The sequence below is a fragment of the Leuresthes tenuis genome, unplaced genomic scaffold (genome assembly GCF_036924035.1).
Source record: "Leuresthes tenuis unplaced genomic scaffold, fLeuTen1.0.hap1 SCAF_2, whole genome shotgun sequence".
Classification (NCBI taxonomy): domain Eukaryota; kingdom Metazoa; phylum Chordata; class Actinopteri; order Atheriniformes; family Atherinopsidae; genus Leuresthes; species Leuresthes tenuis.
Window position 1 is genome coordinate 26456969 of NW_027325356.1, and position 19110 is coordinate 26476078.

Below are 19110 nucleotides of genomic sequence, written 5' to 3' on the forward strand. Positions count from 1 at the left end.
TTCTATTTTACTATGGACCCCTTTGCTTTAAAGATTCATTATCTCTATTATCTGCACTTTCATTTTTCTTTAACCCTATCACTACTCTGACTCCCTTATGCGACTCTTCTTCTTATGCTTTTTTGTTCTTCTTCTTCTCTTGTAAATACGAAGCTTATTTGGAGCACAGCGCTTGAAGAAGACTATCGGCAAGAGCCGGTAAATTTGTGAAGAGAGATGATGGCGGATTACGAGCATAACAGCACAAATTGCACCGAAGATGGAGGTGATATTTATGGTGTTTAAAAGCCTAAAATATAGTTTTAGAAAGAAACATGTAAGAAATGAACTTGATGTGCCTCCTTTGGGTTAAAACTGGCCTGGCTTAAGAGTAGAAGTTCTTAGAACTTCATCAAAATAACTTATTGTTAGCTTAAGATAGCTAATGCAAGTAATATTAACATTGTCCTAACGTTACCCATGTAGCTACAAGATAAATTGCCCAATAGATATGATCAATTTAACAATATTACAATGCAAATATTTGTTTTCGTATACTGATTTCTGAAATAGTCCACACTCTCCTTGCTCGTAAACCTGGCGTTAGCATTGCTAGGTCGCAAACAGCTAACCTAAGCTAGTTAGCAAAAGCGTTATGAATTCTGGAGAACTTCAGTTGTGAATTAACTGGAAACTTTAATATTGCTAATACTTTCGTGCACACACAAGACCATGAGTGGACTTAGCAATTGAAATGGTATATGAGGAATTAAGGTAATCTGTGAATGGTTGATGGCTAGTCAAACAGGTAAAAAGTGATAGCTTTTATCATTCCAAGTTCCCAAAAAACAGTTGTTCACCTTGGTGAGTTGTCTTGCCTCAAGCAGGGCCGCAGGAGGAGGGAGACAGTGTGAAAACTAAGCCTGTCTCTTGTAGCACTGTGGGAGGACACGGGACCGCACTCAAACGCAAATCCCAGAATTTCACTCCTGAAGATGAAGACGAGTCCTCAGCAGACCCACCAGCACCTCGCAAAGTCTCCAAAATAGGCCTTAACTTGAGCAGTAAGATGGCGATGAAATCAAACCCCATATCCATCAAATTTGGTGCACCAGTAAGTGTGAAGCAACACACATCACCCGCTTACAAATTCTTTATATAAAGTTATATATTTGATAAAAGTGTATTGCTTTTAGTCGCACACAAGCATGTAAGCACCAACATGTAAGAACAACATATAGGAACAACAAAAGCATGCAAGGCAAAGTCCTTTAGGGATGTACATGCACACTATTTGTGAGGACAATTGTGAGGATTTGAAACTTCTGTTGTGATTTTAATTTTGACAGCAGTATGATATGATGCTGCTTGGCTTGTTTGGAATGTTTATGTATTTATTTGTGTGCATGTCCTAACCTGTACTAGAAACCCAAAGAGACTGTACCATCAGTTCCTCCAAAGAGGCCAGGGCTGGCATCTGTTTTTAATGAAGATGATGATGTAAGAGCCTACAGTACACAGCATTGTGATTGTTGTACAGATACACGAACAATAGATGTGCAGAGGCTGACTTTCGCTTCCACTTAATTTATAGAGTGAACCAGAGGAGATGCCGCCAGAAGCAAAGATGAGGATGAAGAACATTGGCAGGTACTTGCACAAAAATGACACACCTTATGATTGTTTCCTCTCTCTTCTTTTTACAATAGGAGACGGCTTCTGAAATTTTTACTTTCTGCACCTCATGTTTTGTGATTTAGTCTGACTTTTTTAGTAACTGTCTGCCATCTTTTTAGGGAGACACCTACATCTGCAGGTCCTAATTCCTTCAACAAGGGAAAGCAGGGCTTCTCTGATCATCAAAAACTTTGGGAGAGGAAGCTGAAGGCTCAAACAGATGAATAACTAACTCACTAACTTAGATTTCTGTCACTAATTGATTATTTTGTATTAGTTAACCATGTCAGATATCTATAAAGGCTCAAATGTTTCATCGCTGTAGCCTTCGTTTTTACAACTTATCAGCTTTCTGGACATTCAGTGAAGAATACTTTCAGCCTTCAATGGTTGTGACTGAACTTGTTTACGTTTCTAATTGCTGGTGGTGTATCTTAAGAGGAGAGAATGTCAATCCCCCCTTTGTATGAGAGGCGTGGACCGGTGATGGAGAAGGGATAAATTAGCCAGGCTATTGTATAGTGTGAAATCTGCTACAGTTGCTCTCTGCAGGCTAATTAGAAAATCGAGCATTTTACACCCCTCACGCTTTTTTTTTTTGTCCCCTGACCTTTTTCCAACCTGAAACTGGTTAGGTATGGTCCTTTGTGTAAAAATGTATATAGAGTGGGGCAGTTTTTTATCTTTTAAATTCACATATTGAAGTGGGAGTTTGAGTGTTATGTAAATGTGAATGTGTTGCAGAGCAAATTAAACTACATGTACAAATGCATTATTTTTAGTTGGTTTCTCAAGATCATTGTAAAACCCTTTGTTTTCACCATCTGTGCCACCTCTGAAACTATATTCCATTTGATTTGACCCTTTTGAGTTTGATTTACCAGAGCTTAATGCCAGTATTTATGGTTTTGCAACACTGTATTTCCTTTTGCTTCTCTAGATCTCTCAAACTTGCTTGAGAAATATGGTTTTGTTCATTTTATCTCATCAGTCGGTGTCTATTTTGTTGTGAACGATGTGTAAATCTGAACCATCCAGCCATGACAGCAGTTTACCAGAAAAATGCTATCTATTGTAAATAATCTCTTCATTGGTCAAAATACTTGTTTGCAGTGATTTGGCACTTCTATAAGCTCTTTTCATGGCTACTTTAACATCAGATATATAGATTCTGTCCTTTTATTTATACTAAATAACTTACCTCACTGACTTATCCTGTGCCTGAAACACTTTTAGGAATTTCTCCTCAACCAAAATATACACTTTGAATCCTTGTGCATCCCCAAATAAATTATATAAAAAATGACTGCCACCATCTGTTTATCAAAGATCTGTTGAGTGTGTGTTTCAAAACCTGTCAAAAAAGTATTTGTCAAATGTTTATTGAAGACTTGTTAGCTGTAACAGAATGCATGATGAACAACACTGTTGTACAGCCATAAAAAGATTAATGAATTGTTTATAGTCCCCATGTTTGTGTATCCATTCTTTTGATGTTTCAAAATGTTGAGTTAGTGGGAATCTGGAGTTTTTTTTTTTACCGTTAAATAGACTGATGCATGCAAATGAAAAAGTCTCACACGAGGGCCTGAGCTTTGCAGGGAGGGTGACTCACTTTCCCCTGCATTTGAAACACATTGTAATTTTGAAACTCTGCCAACTGTAACTTTTTTTTTCATACATTCAGATTTTGCACTGGACTGAAAGCAGTTAGTAATGTAATTACACAAGTTTTGTGTCTGCATTTCAAAGGAAACTGTACCTCAGGTTGGAAAAATCAAAATCACAGTTATTTCATTGGCTCTGCATAGCTGAAACAAGCCCTGATCTGTGATTGGGCATGGCTTTCCTTAAAGAGCTCCAGAAGCTGCTTGTGGCTGTGGAGGATTTGTATGAGTTCCAGTCCAGACTGGGAAGCACCCTCAAGGCTCTTTGTACAAGTTGGGATAGCGAGGTATCTGGGTGGATTAGGGATACAGGACGTCCATCAGTCCTTATTAAAAGGACTTTTACTCCAGACTTTTGCAGCAAAGCCTACAGATGTGGAAGAAATAACATCATTATTAGAGGTAAATGATTAGTTTATATATTAGAATAAATTTTCCTGATTAAAACGAATGCACATGTCAAGAGACATGGGAAAGTAACACATGAGCTCTACTCAGAGGTTAACATTGTTACTGATTGTGGTTTACGCTACTTTTCAAAGGAAGTGTCTCACAGTTTGGAACCACTGAGAGTTTTTTTTCCCTTTTTTTGTATGTGTTCCATTCAGGATGTGGGTTGCAAACAACCTCAACCCAGGTGCAATTGCTTCTTGTCCTGAAAAGGGTGAGGTTTACTAAAATTGTAGGTTATGGAAACTGATCAGAAAGTAGAGGGGTCATATGAAACAAACTTGTGAAGACACTCTTTTAGGCGCTATTGTATGTGCTATTTGTAGACCCACATTAGATTCACAGTTGTCAGTTTAAAATGTCATCTTCTTGCTAAATGTAGAAATGTGAGTTATACTTTTTTATGAGAGCAAACTAAAGGACTGAGCAATCAGCACAGTTAGACCAGGGCCATTGCACCTTCTTCTACATTTAGGCAATTCATTCTATTTTAGCATAAATTTCAGTAATGCTAATCCATCAATCCTCATTTTTCTACTCATATTGATCCTTGAAGCATTAAAGTATAAAACACAGGTAGCTGAGAATTACTGATGACTGAATTACTAATGATTATTTGATCTGGAATGCTATCCTACTGTCATGTTTTGAGCAGCATGAATGCGCTGTATAATTTCAAGAGAGCCTGCAGGGGCCTGGGTAAGTCTATGGACTGTGGTTAGTAGTCATTTTCTACATGTAACCCACCTAATCTATAAAATATTAAAATAAACTGAACAAAATAAAAGAAAGGAACGTTCATTACTGTCCTACTTCCTGGAAAATACAGGCCTACCTGGACTCCTGATTCCAGTACAAACACAGCATCGCTGTTGGCGAGGTAGTCAGCTGACAGGACACAGAGAAGCATTCGGCTTCTCTTTATTGCAAGAGCCACATCATTTGTATAAGCTACAAAGAAAAATGAATAAATATCAAGAATCTCTGTGGGCAACACAAATACACACATACAGCTAATCCTCTGACCTCCTCCAGGTAGAATATCTCTCTCCAGCAGGCAGAGACGATACCCCCACTGGTCCTCCAACACTTGCGGCAGCAGCACTTCCAGTGGTATATTAGATAGACATGCTGACAATGAAATAAACTCAGAATTGACTTTGTCACCATAATAATTTGAAAATTAATTCCAGATTGAGACATTATGCATGTAGGCTCATACCTTTCTCATAATCATAAGGTTCTGATTTGGAGGAAAGGGTCAAACCTCCTGCCACCTCTGCTGATGGGGAACTCCGCACATATGACAGCAACACATCGAACAATTTCTCCTCTGATAGGAGAAGGATGACATGAAAGACAAGTTGGATATCAAAACATGAGAGGTATCAACATGCTTGACATACTTTTTTAAAGGAGTGATGCAGGTTAAATAAACTGACATCACATTTGTGGCATGTTTTGTAATATAACTTTTTCTCAAAGTCAGACCCCAGCAACTGCTATCAGGATGGCAGAATATGCATATACTCTTCTCCGTGGTGATGTGTGTTTCTGCATTCTGACCTCCATCCTGTTTTCTATATTGGAATTGGGATCTCCAGAATATTCTTAATTCCAGCCATTTCACATGCACGATGATTCCCAGTCCAGTTACCACCACGAAGGATGCTAGAGGATATCCAACAAGTGATGGCCATATAACTGAAAACAGATCCAAAACATATTCTTAGACCTAGACTAATATGTCTATAAAGCAACAATAAACTTTCATTTAGTAAATATTTGCTTATTCATACACAAAGGAAGCACAGAGCAACTCGAAAATTTGTGAACAGTGACATTTGTGTTCACCTGATGAGTCCAGTACTTTCTTCATTCATTCTTCGCGTTCATATTTTAAATTTGGATGTCTGCCAAGTACTGAGGCTAGTTTAAACTTAGCTTTGGCCAGGTATCAGTTGGTGCTGGCAATGATGGTGGTGGGCAATAAAATAAAATAAAAAATCAGCTTAAATACACCTATCAGAGGAGAGCTTCAGAAGCAAAGGAAAAATCTCTAGGTACATCACATAGAGTTATTCAATTCACACAGAAACATTTTTTTTCATCAGCTGTAAAAAAAAATTCACTCTGATTGCAGTTTAAATATTTGATATCAGTCAATGAAAATGTGCTTTTTGTTTTTTTTTTCCCTTGTCCTGTCCAGCATTATGGTAGCAGAACTGTAATCTGTACCGTTTTATGCCAAACACATTTGCCTTGCCAAGGGAAGCTTTATGAATGTAAAGATCCTCTTGAACTGCTTATTATTTATTTTGGTTACAATACTTTACATGTAATAGTGCCAAACCTAACAGGGGGACAAGAAAAAAGGAAGTGCAAAGAAAAAGAAAGAGAAACAAGACAGAGATCGAAAGAAATGATCGTAGAAAACAATGAAAAACAAGGTAAAACCAGACAAGTAGCTGCCACATCTGTAGAAGCTAAACAGAAAACATCCTACAGTCTCTGTAGGGAAACCAGGTGGAGAACCATCAGGAGCAGCTCCAAGTAGGCAAACAGAGAGAAAAAAACAAACAAAACAACAACAAAAAAAGCACAAGCAGCAATAACACCAGCAGCAAGTACATATAAAATAACTGTGGATACAAATAGTTTGAAACCACATGACACAGCAACTGTATAACAAGCACGTGACTGGGTGAATGAATGTGTGTGTGCCAGGCTGCTCTCACTCACAGTTCGTATGAAAAAAGTTAAAACTATACATCTAGATACGTATTGGCACTACAACATCTAGGACCATCCTGTCAGCCTGGGCAAAGGGATATAATTGGCCATATTAGGTCATTAGAAAATATAATATTTGGTGCTATATATATTCTGTAGATTATGGGGAAAACCGAGTCTAAACTGGTCAAAATTTCAAAGTCTGACAGTGTATAAAGCAGATGTCAATATTTTAAACACATGTGGCCAATAATTTAAAACATGTTTAAATTGTTTCATCCAGCTTGGTCTTAATAAGGGTCTGAGAACGTACACCTCAAAGGGCCTTGCCTTGGAGGGAGATAATTAAACTTTAGTGTAGGACAAAAGTGAAGACATCATTGGAAAGGTCTTGACCTAGGGAGTAACATATGTCAGAATGAAAATTGTGGGCATCTCCTGCTCCTCAGAGGTGACCTTTGAACCTTGAACCTGAAACACTTACAGGCCTACAGAGCAGTAACAAAATGGGCTACAGACCAGTTGTAAACAGTTTTGGAAAGCTCTTGACCTATACTACCATCACCTGTGGGACACCTGTAGGGGGCACCACTAAGTAGGGTCAAATCCCAGAAAAAACGTGATTTCACCCCCTTAACTATAAGCAAGATCAAATCTGACCAAACCCCAAAACCTATAATAAGTCTGAAAGTTTCCTGGCCACAGTTTCACATATTAGAGAAAACACATTCAAACTACAAAACATATGGTGCTGCCCAACTGTTTTTCCTTTTCATGTCAAGTAATTAAATCAAAATAGGTTAAATGCTGCCTTTTGCCTAAATGCTGACTTTTGCAGCTATGTGAATATATCAAAAGTAGTATAAATAGGGGTTCTGGCAGCCTGAATTTGAACAGCTATAAAGTTTTGCTGCATGGCAGCCCATCCACCTGCCTCGTCATATACTTCATGCAGCTTGCAGCAAAGGCTCTGACCTCATCGACTTTCTCCACTCAACTTTTAATGTAAAATGTATAAATATCTGCCCGATCAAATACCCGATGCACCCTGCGCAAAGCTTTTACTGTTTTTTGATATTGCATGTGGAAATTTTTCAGCTGAAATCTAACATCATTATGAAATGTAGCATATCAAATTATTAAGGTGGCAAAAGAAAAGTTACCTTGAAATTTCCTTTTAAGTGCGATTGTGACACTGGAATTTCCGACAGTGTTACTGGCGATGCAGGTATACGTGTGGTTCAAGTGTTGCAAAGCCACATTTTCTATGATGGCTTTCCATATGACCAGACACCCTTTAAAATTGTTTTCCTGTCTGCATGACAAAGGGAGCTTATCTGTTTTGCATTATAAAACATACTTATCATTAGATCCTTAGATTTTGCAGAATCTCAAACAAGCATAAAATGCATAATAGTTAATTGCCTAAAAAGGCAAAAATGGATTTTGCATCTATGGTGACTCACTCAAGTTTCTCCATGTGTAGTAGAGTCCTATTCTTCATGTTGCCGCCATGGTTCATGAACCATTGTACTGAAATAGGGCAATGCAACCCTATTTCAAATTCAAAATATATTTTACATGTCAGATTGTGAGGCCGATCTGGAACGAGTAAAAACAGCAATTAGAAGTAAGCCCATAAAAAGTCTGTATATGCATAAGAGTGATAGTATATTCTACATGAGGTCTGTCATGCCTGATAAAGAGATGTACAAATGAGTTTATATATGTAAACTGAAACAAAAGTCAATTATAACAAGTCATTAGTAGAATGATGTTAAAAAGTTTCTAAGAGATATTCCAGAGTCAATTTCGTCAATACAAGTTGAACTAAAATTAAACCGAGAATAAAAACTGTTAATCATTGTCTAACAAATTCCTGATAGCTATTCTGTAGCAGCTTAATTAACTTACCAAGCTCTACTTCTTCTGTCATGTTGGCAGAAGGATATCTAATGTCAGGAGGAGCACTTGCGTTAAGACGTGCTGTGTGGTAATAAGAAATAAGGTCAATTTCACTGTCTATTTTACAAGGCTTCTAAAGAAAGAACAGACCACAGTGTGAGTTCTTCTAATGACATACAGCCACACCAACACGGTAGAAAAAAATCATGTTTGAATGTGTACCTCAGACAAGTGATTCTGTCCAGAAAAAACAAAATGTTTTCTGAATAATTCCTTTTTTCAAGTTGAAATAATGTTTGGGATGTTTGCCTTAGCATAGGGTTGTGATTAGGAGTTTGTTACTGTTAGTTTCAGCTGTACAGATGTAAGAAAGCTAAGCCAAATCACAGTGCCCAGATTACCAAGAAATGACTAAAAACCTAAATTCTAAAAGAAAAAAGTCCTTTAAGACAGCTGGGAGATGTACCGGTGTCAGAATGATGGCAATATATGTGTGGAAATGTAAAGGTATTGCCCAAGAGCCAAACCATAGCAAGTAAATTGATTAAGATGCTCCCAAACTCATCATTCCAAACTTACAACTAAAGTAACAAGGGAAATTTTGAAATCTATTAGCTATGTAATCATGAATGGCCAAGTAAGTCTGTCACCCAACATAAAAATGATTATGATCAGCAATCCAAACAAGCAGGAGTGGAGTATAGAGCCATTACAGCATCACCAGAGGGTTTTAACTGCAAAATTTAAGCAGTCCTTACCTACAAGCATGGAACAAATAGCTGGATATATCATTGCTAAGCTTTATTTGGTGGGCTAAAACTATAGGGACTACACATAAAATGCAATTATTTATTTCAACCAAAATATATACACTCTTAAATATATACATTAATGATCTATAAAATGGTTTGAAAATTTGAAAAGCAGTAGTGTCTTAGAAGGATTTATGAAATAGCCAAATAAACCTCCTTGCAACTCCTGTCTACCAGTTATTATTTTGATCTTGACACACCCAGTGAGTGTCAGAAAATAGCAGCTGTATTTACACATTATGAAAGCATGTTGTGACATAACATTATGAGCTACACAAACAAAACTGACTTAGAGTCAACCTTACTCCATACTCTGTTCAGTGATTAGTTCTCAGTGTCTGCCCTGTGATGTGAATAACATCTCCCAATGTGAGGGGGTAGAACGGTCAGATGTTTTACCTTTTCAGTGTCTTCTTGACAGTCTTATATTCAACCAGAGTCAAGCAAAAAATATGCTTCACAACTCTGTGTGAACAAACACAGGAGAGCAACAACGGTAACCACACGGTCAACCACTGGCTACAGAGGAAGCTTAGTGTTTTTTCTGAAGATAAAGTAGATGGCAGGAAATGTTGAGTGTTATGTTAGATAAAGATGTTTTATGATATTAAATATAAAATCTCTTCCAAATATGAACATGTATCTTTTTAATTGTTGTTTGAATGTTTGAAAGTTCAGGTGGAGTAGACACTCCTCAGTGTATTTATGTATCTTGTGGGTACTGTGAGGAAAATCATTCAATACAACAAAATTAACAAAATAGAGCTGTGTGAACACATATATATATGTTTATACTTATTTTAAGTAAAAAGCCCACTCTCAAACACAACACTTACGTATGACTGTGACATTTACAGCCCTCCTTAAGATCCATGTGACTCCTTGTTCCATTATTTGTCTATCACAGAAATATACACCGGAATCAATTTGACTGACTGTGCAGAGTTCTAGCAGTCCCTCCTTTTGACAGGAGTCTCTACGCTGCTCTGCGACAGCTTTGGCTCCCTGTAAGAAACAACACTTAGCAACACTTACTCACTCCCAAATGACACTAAAGGAGCACCATAGTGAGTTAAAAAACTGACACCAATGGATCCCGATCATGCATCTATGAAGAGTTGTAAGTGAGTTGGATGTAGATTATTTTATGGTAAAGTGGTTTATCTTACACTTGTATGTACTTTACCTTGAACCAAACAGCACCTGTGTTGTTACTACAGGCGAGGCCAGGGCAGGAGATAGTCCCACCAATATTCACAAGCAGCATCACACTGCTCTCATTTGGCAGAAAGCATCCCAGACTGATTTTCTGCAGTACCTGAAGAGTAAAGACCATCTCACTGCCACCAGACAGCAGAGACCTGAATATTTAGCAGAAATTCTTCCACTAACATGATTTTTATTCATATCCAAAAACATTAGATTAAGAAAATTGCAGTAACATCCATTAATGATCTCACTATTACATAAAGCAGGTTTAAGGAGAATGAATGAATGGGATCTTGAATACTGGAACAAAAACTATTCAAATTTCCACGATACCTGGGTCAGAACTACAGTATGTTATAAGGAAGAAATACCATTTAAAACCCTTTAATGAGTAAAGAGTTTATCACTTATCAAATTATAAGCTTTTTCTCCATTGTGGTATCCTAAGGAAATAAACATCACTTTACTACACTCAGTGATCACACACTTTGTCAAACATTTTAGTTAAAGTTGCTTTTGTAATGATTAACATTAAATGATTACATTAAATAGAGCATTACTTACCCATTAGGGCTTGTATATTTTCCAGAATGTTTTATTTCAGTAAGAAACCCCTTGCCACAGCTGAAGGTTGGGCCATTATTTCCCTCTTTATCTTCTTCAGTCCTAGATCTAATAAGCGTGTGGAGACCCACGGTATTGTTTGGAGATTTAACGCATGGTATCATGAAGATTTCCCCCTCCACAGCTTTGTAGTGCCGGTGTGTAAGTTGCCGATGTGTATGTTGCTGAAAACCTACATAAAACCACAAAGTCTGTAGATGTTTCTATGTCGCATTTTTGTTTAATTGGTTTTGTTCGCGAAGATCACAAATGCCATTGATAATTACATGCATGTCGCCTTTGAGCCCTTCAGCGTTTTAAGAAAAGATTTTTGGATCCATAATTTTGAGATATAATTCATAAATTAAATACCTTTCTCTTTTTTTTGGTGATTTATCGCACAGCATTCTTGTGAGAAAACGGGCAAGATAAAGCAAAACAGAAGGATTGCAGTTTCCATGTTGTGTTGTAAAAGCCTGTTGATGTGGTTCACAACAGCGATGGCATCTGCTGATCTGACTTCTTAGTATTTCCTCTTGTTCTCAGAACCAGAATTCTTTGTATTTTGCCCCTTTTCACTGTTAATATTCACACCTTGGTTGGTACATTCTATGGGTGAGTATTTCCACAGGACGTGTTGTGAGTAGTATAGCACTGTTTCCTGTTTGCTTGTGTTTGAACCTGATGTCAGCGGGAGAAGCCACTTCCTATCATTTATACTTAAGTGCGGCGCACAACAGACTATGGCTAACCTCTGACTGGTAGATAACCCAGTTTTCTGGGTCACACGTGCACTTTACTGGCCTGACATATATGAAAATGATAATCTGAGTTTTTTTATTCATTTTTTTTACTTGGCTTTGTTTACTACAAAATTTAAACATGATTTAAACTGTAATTTGATTGCAATTGGCCATGTAGCTTATGTGGACAAAGTAGGCCTGAATTTTTTTTATTATTATTGCATAACAGTATTTTTTTACTACAACAATATAAAGGGATAACATAAGTGCAGATGATTTACACTGATGCAAGGAAAACAAACAAAAAAGAGAAAGTTGTACAAGCACAGTGATGGTAACAGCAGTCTGTATTTTTTTAACAAAATTTGACCTATTTTACTGTACTTCGGAGTATTTCTAGATGCTTTCTAATCATCTATCAAAAATAATGAGCATTCAAATATTGGCTCTGGCCTGTGTAAGTATATCACTGTCAAAATAAGGAAAAAAAAGAACAAAAAAAAAAAGAAAAACAGCTGCTGTTTGCTAATCACATGTCCAGAACTTGATGTAAGATGCACTTCTTTAAGGAGACAGCTTTAAAAAACTTTTTGTGGTCTTGTATGTTATTGTAAAATAACTATAAGACATTGAACAAGAGGTGGCTACCAACAGACTGTGGTGCTGGTAAGTTATAGCGCAGCTGCTTCCAGAAGGTAGAGGAGGGCTGCCGGCCCTTCCAGGTGACACAATGTCCAGTCTCGCTAAGGAGATGCAAAGTCTCTGCTAAGGAGCCTGATCTTGACATCTCGGTTTGCTCAGTGTTGATGAAAATCAAGCGAGTGTGCCTCTCCACAAGGGCTGCATGGATGGCACTCAGCAGACCAGATCCTTGTTCTGATGCTTGAGAGCTGGGAACCAAAACCACTGTCCGGCTCTGCTCAACGCAGTTTAACACAGCCTCTGCAACAGCTAAAAGGAGGTAGAGTTCAGGTTAAATATTACTTCATTACCACTTACTCAATCAGGTGTTTTTTAAGCTTACCATCCCCTGGCAAGACATCTCGATCATAAAGACAGAGACAGTAACCAAATCTCTCTTCCAAAGTACTCTCCAGCCATTCCCTGTCATCTTCATTCAGTCCTCCATGTGCGTCGCTCATATACGACATCAAAAAGGCATCATAGCTTTTTCCATCTAAGTACACAACAACAAACTTTGTCACTGCCACCATGTTGACTACAGTTCACCACACAGAGTTATTCTTTTCAGATATACTTCTTTTTTTATACACCTTTTTCACACTTGACAAATGTTTTATCTTTGTAACTTTGAGACTTCTTTGGCCACTTATCTAATGACAACTGTAAATTTGTTTTAAGTTTTTGCTCTAATGGACTCTGATGAAGACACAGTACTGCTGAAACATTAGTCTCTTTGCACAACTAAAGGTTGCATTTCACTTCAGTGTGCTCCATCCGTCTTTTATCCTTTGGAAATATGCTTTCCTCCAGCTGAAGAACTGAGAAGTGAAGTTATATTTAGCTTAATATGAATATGATTCCTACCTGAAGTGCGCCTTCGACACCCAAGAGTGTCTCTGAAGAACAGAGTAATGTCAATTTTAAACTTCACATAGATAACTGCTGTCACGGCTGTCACCACCACGATGCTGATTACGCACTGAACCAAGGAAATGTACGAATGGAGAGCTGCAGGGAAATGATTGAGAAAACAAAGTTATCAAATAGCAGTGTCAATCTCTATAATTTTCAGATTATTTCAAAACTTGTCACAAAAACATTGAACACATTACAACAATACGAACGTTTTTTGGTGAGGGTGATGTTGACAAGCTGGGCAGGATTACTGTCATCTTCAAGCTTACAGGTGAAATTTTTGGACAAGTCTTCCGCGAATACTTCTGTAAAAACTAAAGATGACGTCATCTTTCTGGTATCCTTGTTGCTGAGAAGGACAGGAAGTAATGGTGAGCAATACGTTTATTTGTGAGCATGGACATCGGAACTATTTCCGCACGCACACTTATCAGATTTGATTTGAAGTTATCTTACAATAGCACGCCGTTATAAGAGAACCAGAATGGATGAACACAGCATCTTTATTGTAAAGAAAATGGAACTTTGACAACTAAATCAAGCCATTTAAGGAACATAACAGCATTATTTGTACCCTTGAATGTGTCGTTTATTCAGTTGTGATACTTAACATACCCAGGCATAGGATAGCACATAAAATACACCACAAATGAAAAAAAGAAAAGTCTGCGCTCATGACTCAGGGCTTTCATGCATTTCCAAAAGTGGACCTTTTCTCTGTTGACCTACTGATGAAAATTTTAAGCAGGGTCAAGACATCGTTTTCATCCATAAGGTCACTGTTAGCGTTCATAATGGCCAAATGTGTGTTAGTGTCTACTGCGTCATGGTGTTGCGCAGCCAGGTTTTCAGCCTGCGCAAGGCTGATAAAGAGCGACAGATAATATATATACAGATAGGGCCAGACAGAGCTTAAGGAGCTTCTCCACTTCTGACAGCATGGAGCGGGTTTGGGGCTGCAAGGTTTGCAGGATGGCCGAGAGACAGGCGGTTTTGAAAAAAAATCTGAAATCTTTTTTTGCGACATTTCAGCTGGCTTTATTGAACTTGTGACATTAAGCTGACACCAACAGATCAAAACAACAATGCAAATGCCTGCAAAACAAAAGTCATGTTTTATTTATTTGTTTAGCCTGCGTCACACTGGGCTGTCAGATTCTGGGCTGCATATCACATCAAAAGCATAGATCTATGCATTAATTATATGAAAGAGGTAAATATAAATCACACAATTTAGTTTCAATTCAGATTCTTAATTTTTTTCAAGCGTAATGCAGTGGGTAGGGAGGCCTCATGGGATGCGGGGCAGTGCGCATCTAGTTCCGACGTCTACGTTTGCGAGTGTTAAGTGTCTACAGATAACATCAATACTTGTAAAAGGTCTTACATTTGAGTTCAGTACTCACCATGTAAGATTGTAGAAAACTCGACCTTTGGATTTCCTCGATGGGGCTACATGCAGCCAGAACAGCGACTCATCGCATGCATTTATTGTGGCACTACAATCAATCACCACTGTTGTGCCTGGAAAAAAGGAATTTGTAGAATAATTTAAAGTAATAACGCAGATTGGTGGCAAATGTCTGTTTAAAACAAGGCTGCATATTAAAAGCTCACCCAGTTCCACCTGAAATACATCTCCATCTTGTGGTGAATTGATTGTTACATATCTCTCAGGCTTTCCTGAGCATAAAAGAAAAGAGAGAACACACACCTTTCCTCTCAGCATATGGTTTCCTGTAACCATAAATCCACTACTAGAAGTAATTTTCTTTATACGTGGTAGGTATTTTTTCTTTAGCACTTTCTTGTGTTTACCTGGTTGGACGTCGAGTTGAACTCTCATGCTTCTATGGTAGATTTCACCATCATACACGTAAGACCTGGTGCAGGTGTAGTTACCACTGTTATTTTTTTCAACACTTCTGAAGTATTGTTTTGATGGCTCATCATCCTTCCCAATAAAAAAAATTAAAAAGCATAATTAAAACAGAAAAAATATACATATATCTGTATGGTAAGGTGGAACATTCATACTTTTCATGTTATCTAATCTGATTTTATCCACACACCAAATCTACTGTGTTTTATTACCTTGATCCATGTAATATCTCTCAATGTAATATTAAGGGTATCAGCAGCAGGGATTTTGTCCTCAGGACAATACAATGTGCAGGACTCTTGTGTGTAACATTTTTGAAGATACTGGCCCCTCCCCTTATTCTCTTTGGACTGACTTGTGTACACTGTGAGCCTGGTCTCTCTGCTGGTATTCCTGTCACATCACAAGAAGCAAATAATTGAGTGATTTTAGTGAGTTCCACATCAAGAAAGGTTTGTCATTGTTTGACACGATCTACTTAGGATATTCACTGTACATTTATTTGTTGAGCTGTTTGTTTTATTGTACCAGGGAGAAATATGTCTTGCAAACAAGTCATCACTTGGATGACTGATATTAAAAACACACACATGCTATTCAGTGCAAATGCATGCAAGACATGTTCCCCATAGGCATAAAGGAGGATCAGTTTTGGACCCTACCTGTTAGAATAACACGTATAATTCCCCTGATGGTTTACAGATGCACGAGGAATTACAAGACAGTTCCCATGAACTGCCACACCCATCCTCTTCTGCTCAACCTCTGACATTTGGTTGGAGATGTACTGGTTAGTGTCCTTTTTCCAGAGCGTTTCAGTGTCATTGCAACACAACACCACTATTTCACCTGCCTTGACATATATCTCTGTAAGATTCAAGGGACATACACCTGCAAAAGAGAATAACAAGTTAAATTTTGTCAAAGCGTGTAATATTTGCTTCCCAGCTCCCTGTAATGTATTTGCCTTGCACATCCCAGTTGCTTTTGCTTGGTTCCCACTTTCAGGTTTCCCACCTGTCTTTAAAGGTAATACGCTCTTGTTACCTCATAAGATACAGTCTAATAGTAAATAATAAATGAGTAAACAAAGAGTATTTTTTGTTGAAACAACCATCTAGGTAATTTGTTCATACATTTAAATACAACCCATAACCATGTCCTGTGAAGTATTGCCCCTGTTTGAGGGTCAGTCTCGAGTGTATCCTTTAGGAAGCCACAAAATCCTCTTAAGGAGGAAGGAATGGCGCTGAATGGCACTGTTATGCAAAGTACTTTCAATAATCCATGTGCTTTCAACCATGGCACATATTCAAGACCGTCACTGTCATGGATGTAACTGTTTGTTTTGACAATAAACATGCATTTGCTCTCACACACTGAACTTCACATACTCTTCAAACATGGGTTGCTTTGGCCTGCTTGTTCAAATGAGCCAAAAGGTCATATACAGGAGGAGGACCATCTCGAATGTGGTATGACATTGTGCAATTTACTATCATAAGGTGTGGCCCAGTATTGTCTAGACTAGAGAAGATAGCAAAGAGTAAAGCTCCTTTCGTCAGTTTTTTTTAAGAATTCAACCAACTTTCTTTGAGGCAGTCAGATACAGTACCTCTGGGTCTTTCCACTCACTTAGGAACCTCCCTAGAAAACAATAGTCAACCTCTACATTAACTAAGCACTTTATTTCTCTAATATTGGTTCTGACATCACATTTCACTTCACCATGTTTTCTTGATGACTACAATGAAATAATATGCATTTAATAGCAGGGTTAAGGAGCGAGCCAAACCCATTCTGGTTAAATTGAAATAAAAGGCGACATATAAATAAAGCAGAGTTAAGTTGAGTTTAAATGATAAGAGCGTTTTATTCTGCTTAAGTTGTGTGTCTGTTACCTTCTTTGTTGTACATTTACCTTTGCAAAGTTGCCAAGTGCCGCAGACAAATAGAGAAACGCTTCAGCTGAGAACTTCAGCGGCTACATTTCATGCTGCATTCAGGGAACACAGATTTTCTTAATGCCTTCTAGATCAGGGAACACAGATTTTCTTAATGCCTTATAGAACAAGTCAAATAAAACTTTAAGAAAAAAAATAAAAAGGCCGAGAACCAAGTTTAAGTAATGGTTATCCAAAGACAAGTTTAAAGTACTGTCTGAAAATATTTTCTTGGGGAAAGTTATTAATATGTTTTAAAGCTGAAGTTCATAGTAATTACGGATGCGGGCTGCCGAGCAACGCTTCCTTTAGGTAGGACCTCTTTATTCGCTTGCAACAGAACGCAAATGATGTTTTTGGTCATTCTGTTAAGTCTATATTTTGTATTGCCAGTCCACCTTTAGTAACATTTTGATGCCATCATTGAAAGCTACTATGTCCGTAATGCATATTTCTGTTGCTTACGTGTTGTTCGGTTTTTTTATTTAAACGACCGAGTCTCCAGAATAAATCTGCTTTCTATTTGCTATACCTGCCTCGCGCGTCAGGTGGATTGTAACAAACATTTTAGAGGTAAAATGAAAGATTGAAGTGAGCAGCCAGCATGTGGAACCACTAACCCCTGTTCTTACCTACAATGAGTGTAAGGAGAAGCAGAGGAGTCACCATGACAGGCGTCATCAGGTTTCACCAGCAGCCTCATTAAAGTCGTGTTGCTGTGTAAACGCCAATTTATAACCCCTGCGTCTCCCAAGGCACGGGTGGCATTTCCTCTAACTGGGTTGCGTGATGAGGGAAATGAAACAAACTTTTAGAAGATAAATATCCCCAAAAGCATGCCATAGCACCCGCAATTTCTTGAATTATCCACCAAAATGTTTTTTTTCCTGCTATTTTTTTTCTCGTGTTTTGCCAGATTTTATGAACATGCATTTTGTTTTCAGGAATCCAACAGTTTTTTGTCCAAGATTTGTTTCCAGCTCAGTATCAGATGATAAAATACAGAGTATGTGTATATGATGTTTTGGTTTCGTGGTTCCCTCTCATAGCATGAGCAGCGCATGACATCTGAGGAAACACACTGCTATTTCTGTTTCATTTTCAGAAGAATTAAAGACCTTAATGTTAACATGGAACACGTGTCTGTTAGTGACTGGCGGTGAGACACCCACAGACACTCTTAAAATAGAAATAAATTGAAGAGTGCTGCAAAACGGAATTAAAGCAGTGGACATGAAGGAAGATGAGCTGTATTGATATGAATCAGTCAGAGAGTTTGTGTGAGGATTTTTTTGAACACGAGCGGCATAAGCCATTTATTCTAAAGTTCATGAGACATGCTGTTGGATTAATGGCGCGGTGGGTCCTGTTACAGCATTAAATTAAAGTTATATTAAAGCATATGATCTAGATGCCTAATGTGAAGAATCAGAAGTAAAAACATTAAAATAATACTAAAATACTATTAGACATTATTCAAAGTACCAACCCTTGTAAAGTTGTCAGTGTATGCTAATTCTAACAGTTTATGCCAGAGTGTTTTCATTTCTTCAGATTCATGACTTATGAACAGGTTTTCCCAAATAAGACATTGAGGTTAAAAAGTCAAGAAGTTCAGATGGATGAAATGGAGTATGAAGCTCTGAAATGAAGGGGAATCAGACAAGCCTAATTCGGATTACATGCAATTTGTGCTGTTCACACTGACATGAAAATAAAAAAAAGAAAAAGAAGAAAAATCAGATTTGACATTCAATCTGAACGTAGCCTTTGAGTCCCTTTATGGAAACACTCTGTCTTTCTTCACAGTAATACCAAAAGCATTGTTTAAGTGTTGACATAAAAGGACCTGACTAAGCTTTTCCATAACCACAGACATTGCAAAATTGTTTCCACTGACAAATGACA

At 37.8% G+C, this 19110-nt stretch overlaps 3 protein-coding genes across 3 annotated transcripts; 1 reads left to right on the top strand and 2 right to left on the bottom strand.

Moving 5' to 3' along the window:
* Positions 1 to 169: 169 nt before the first annotated feature.
* LOC140302082 (PEST proteolytic signal-containing nuclear protein-like) lies at positions 170 to 3115 on the top strand. Its single transcript, XM_072380838.1, has 5 exons — positions 170 to 265; positions 867 to 1093; positions 1405 to 1479; positions 1574 to 1629; positions 1776 to 3115. Exons 1-5 carry the CDS (start codon positions 217 to 219, stop codon positions 1882 to 1884), a joined length of 516 nt encoding a protein of 171 aa, XP_072236939.1. The 5' UTR covers positions 170 to 216; the 3' UTR covers positions 1885 to 3115.
* On the bottom strand, positions 2265 to 11565 carry LOC140302081 (interleukin-18 receptor accessory protein-like). The gene is made up of 12 exons (XM_072380837.1): positions 11408 to 11565; positions 10997 to 11228; positions 10410 to 10563; positions 10060 to 10228; positions 8421 to 8492; positions 7973 to 8108; positions 7670 to 7821; positions 5340 to 5477; positions 4996 to 5106; positions 4800 to 4904; positions 4609 to 4724; positions 2265 to 3690 (listed from the first exon to the last, which is right to left on the bottom strand). The coding sequence occupies exons 1-12, from the start codon at positions 11493 to 11495 to the stop codon at positions 3451 to 3453; spliced, it is 1713 nt and encodes a 570-aa protein (XP_072236938.1). The 5' UTR covers positions 11496 to 11565; the 3' UTR covers positions 2265 to 3450.
* Positions 11566 to 12084: 519 nt separating this feature from the next.
* On the bottom strand, positions 12085 to 17289 carry LOC140302499 (interleukin-18 receptor 1-like). Its single transcript, XM_072381316.1, has 9 exons — positions 15922 to 17289; positions 15472 to 15652; positions 15196 to 15331; positions 14995 to 15060; positions 14784 to 14901; positions 13587 to 13726; positions 13327 to 13470; positions 12803 to 12955; positions 12085 to 12729 (listed from the first exon to the last, which is right to left on the bottom strand). The coding sequence occupies exons 1-9, from the start codon at positions 16233 to 16235 to the stop codon at positions 12398 to 12400; spliced, it is 1584 nt and encodes a 527-aa protein (XP_072237417.1). The 5' UTR covers positions 16236 to 17289; the 3' UTR covers positions 12085 to 12397.
* Positions 17290 to 19110: the final 1821 nt, after the last annotated feature.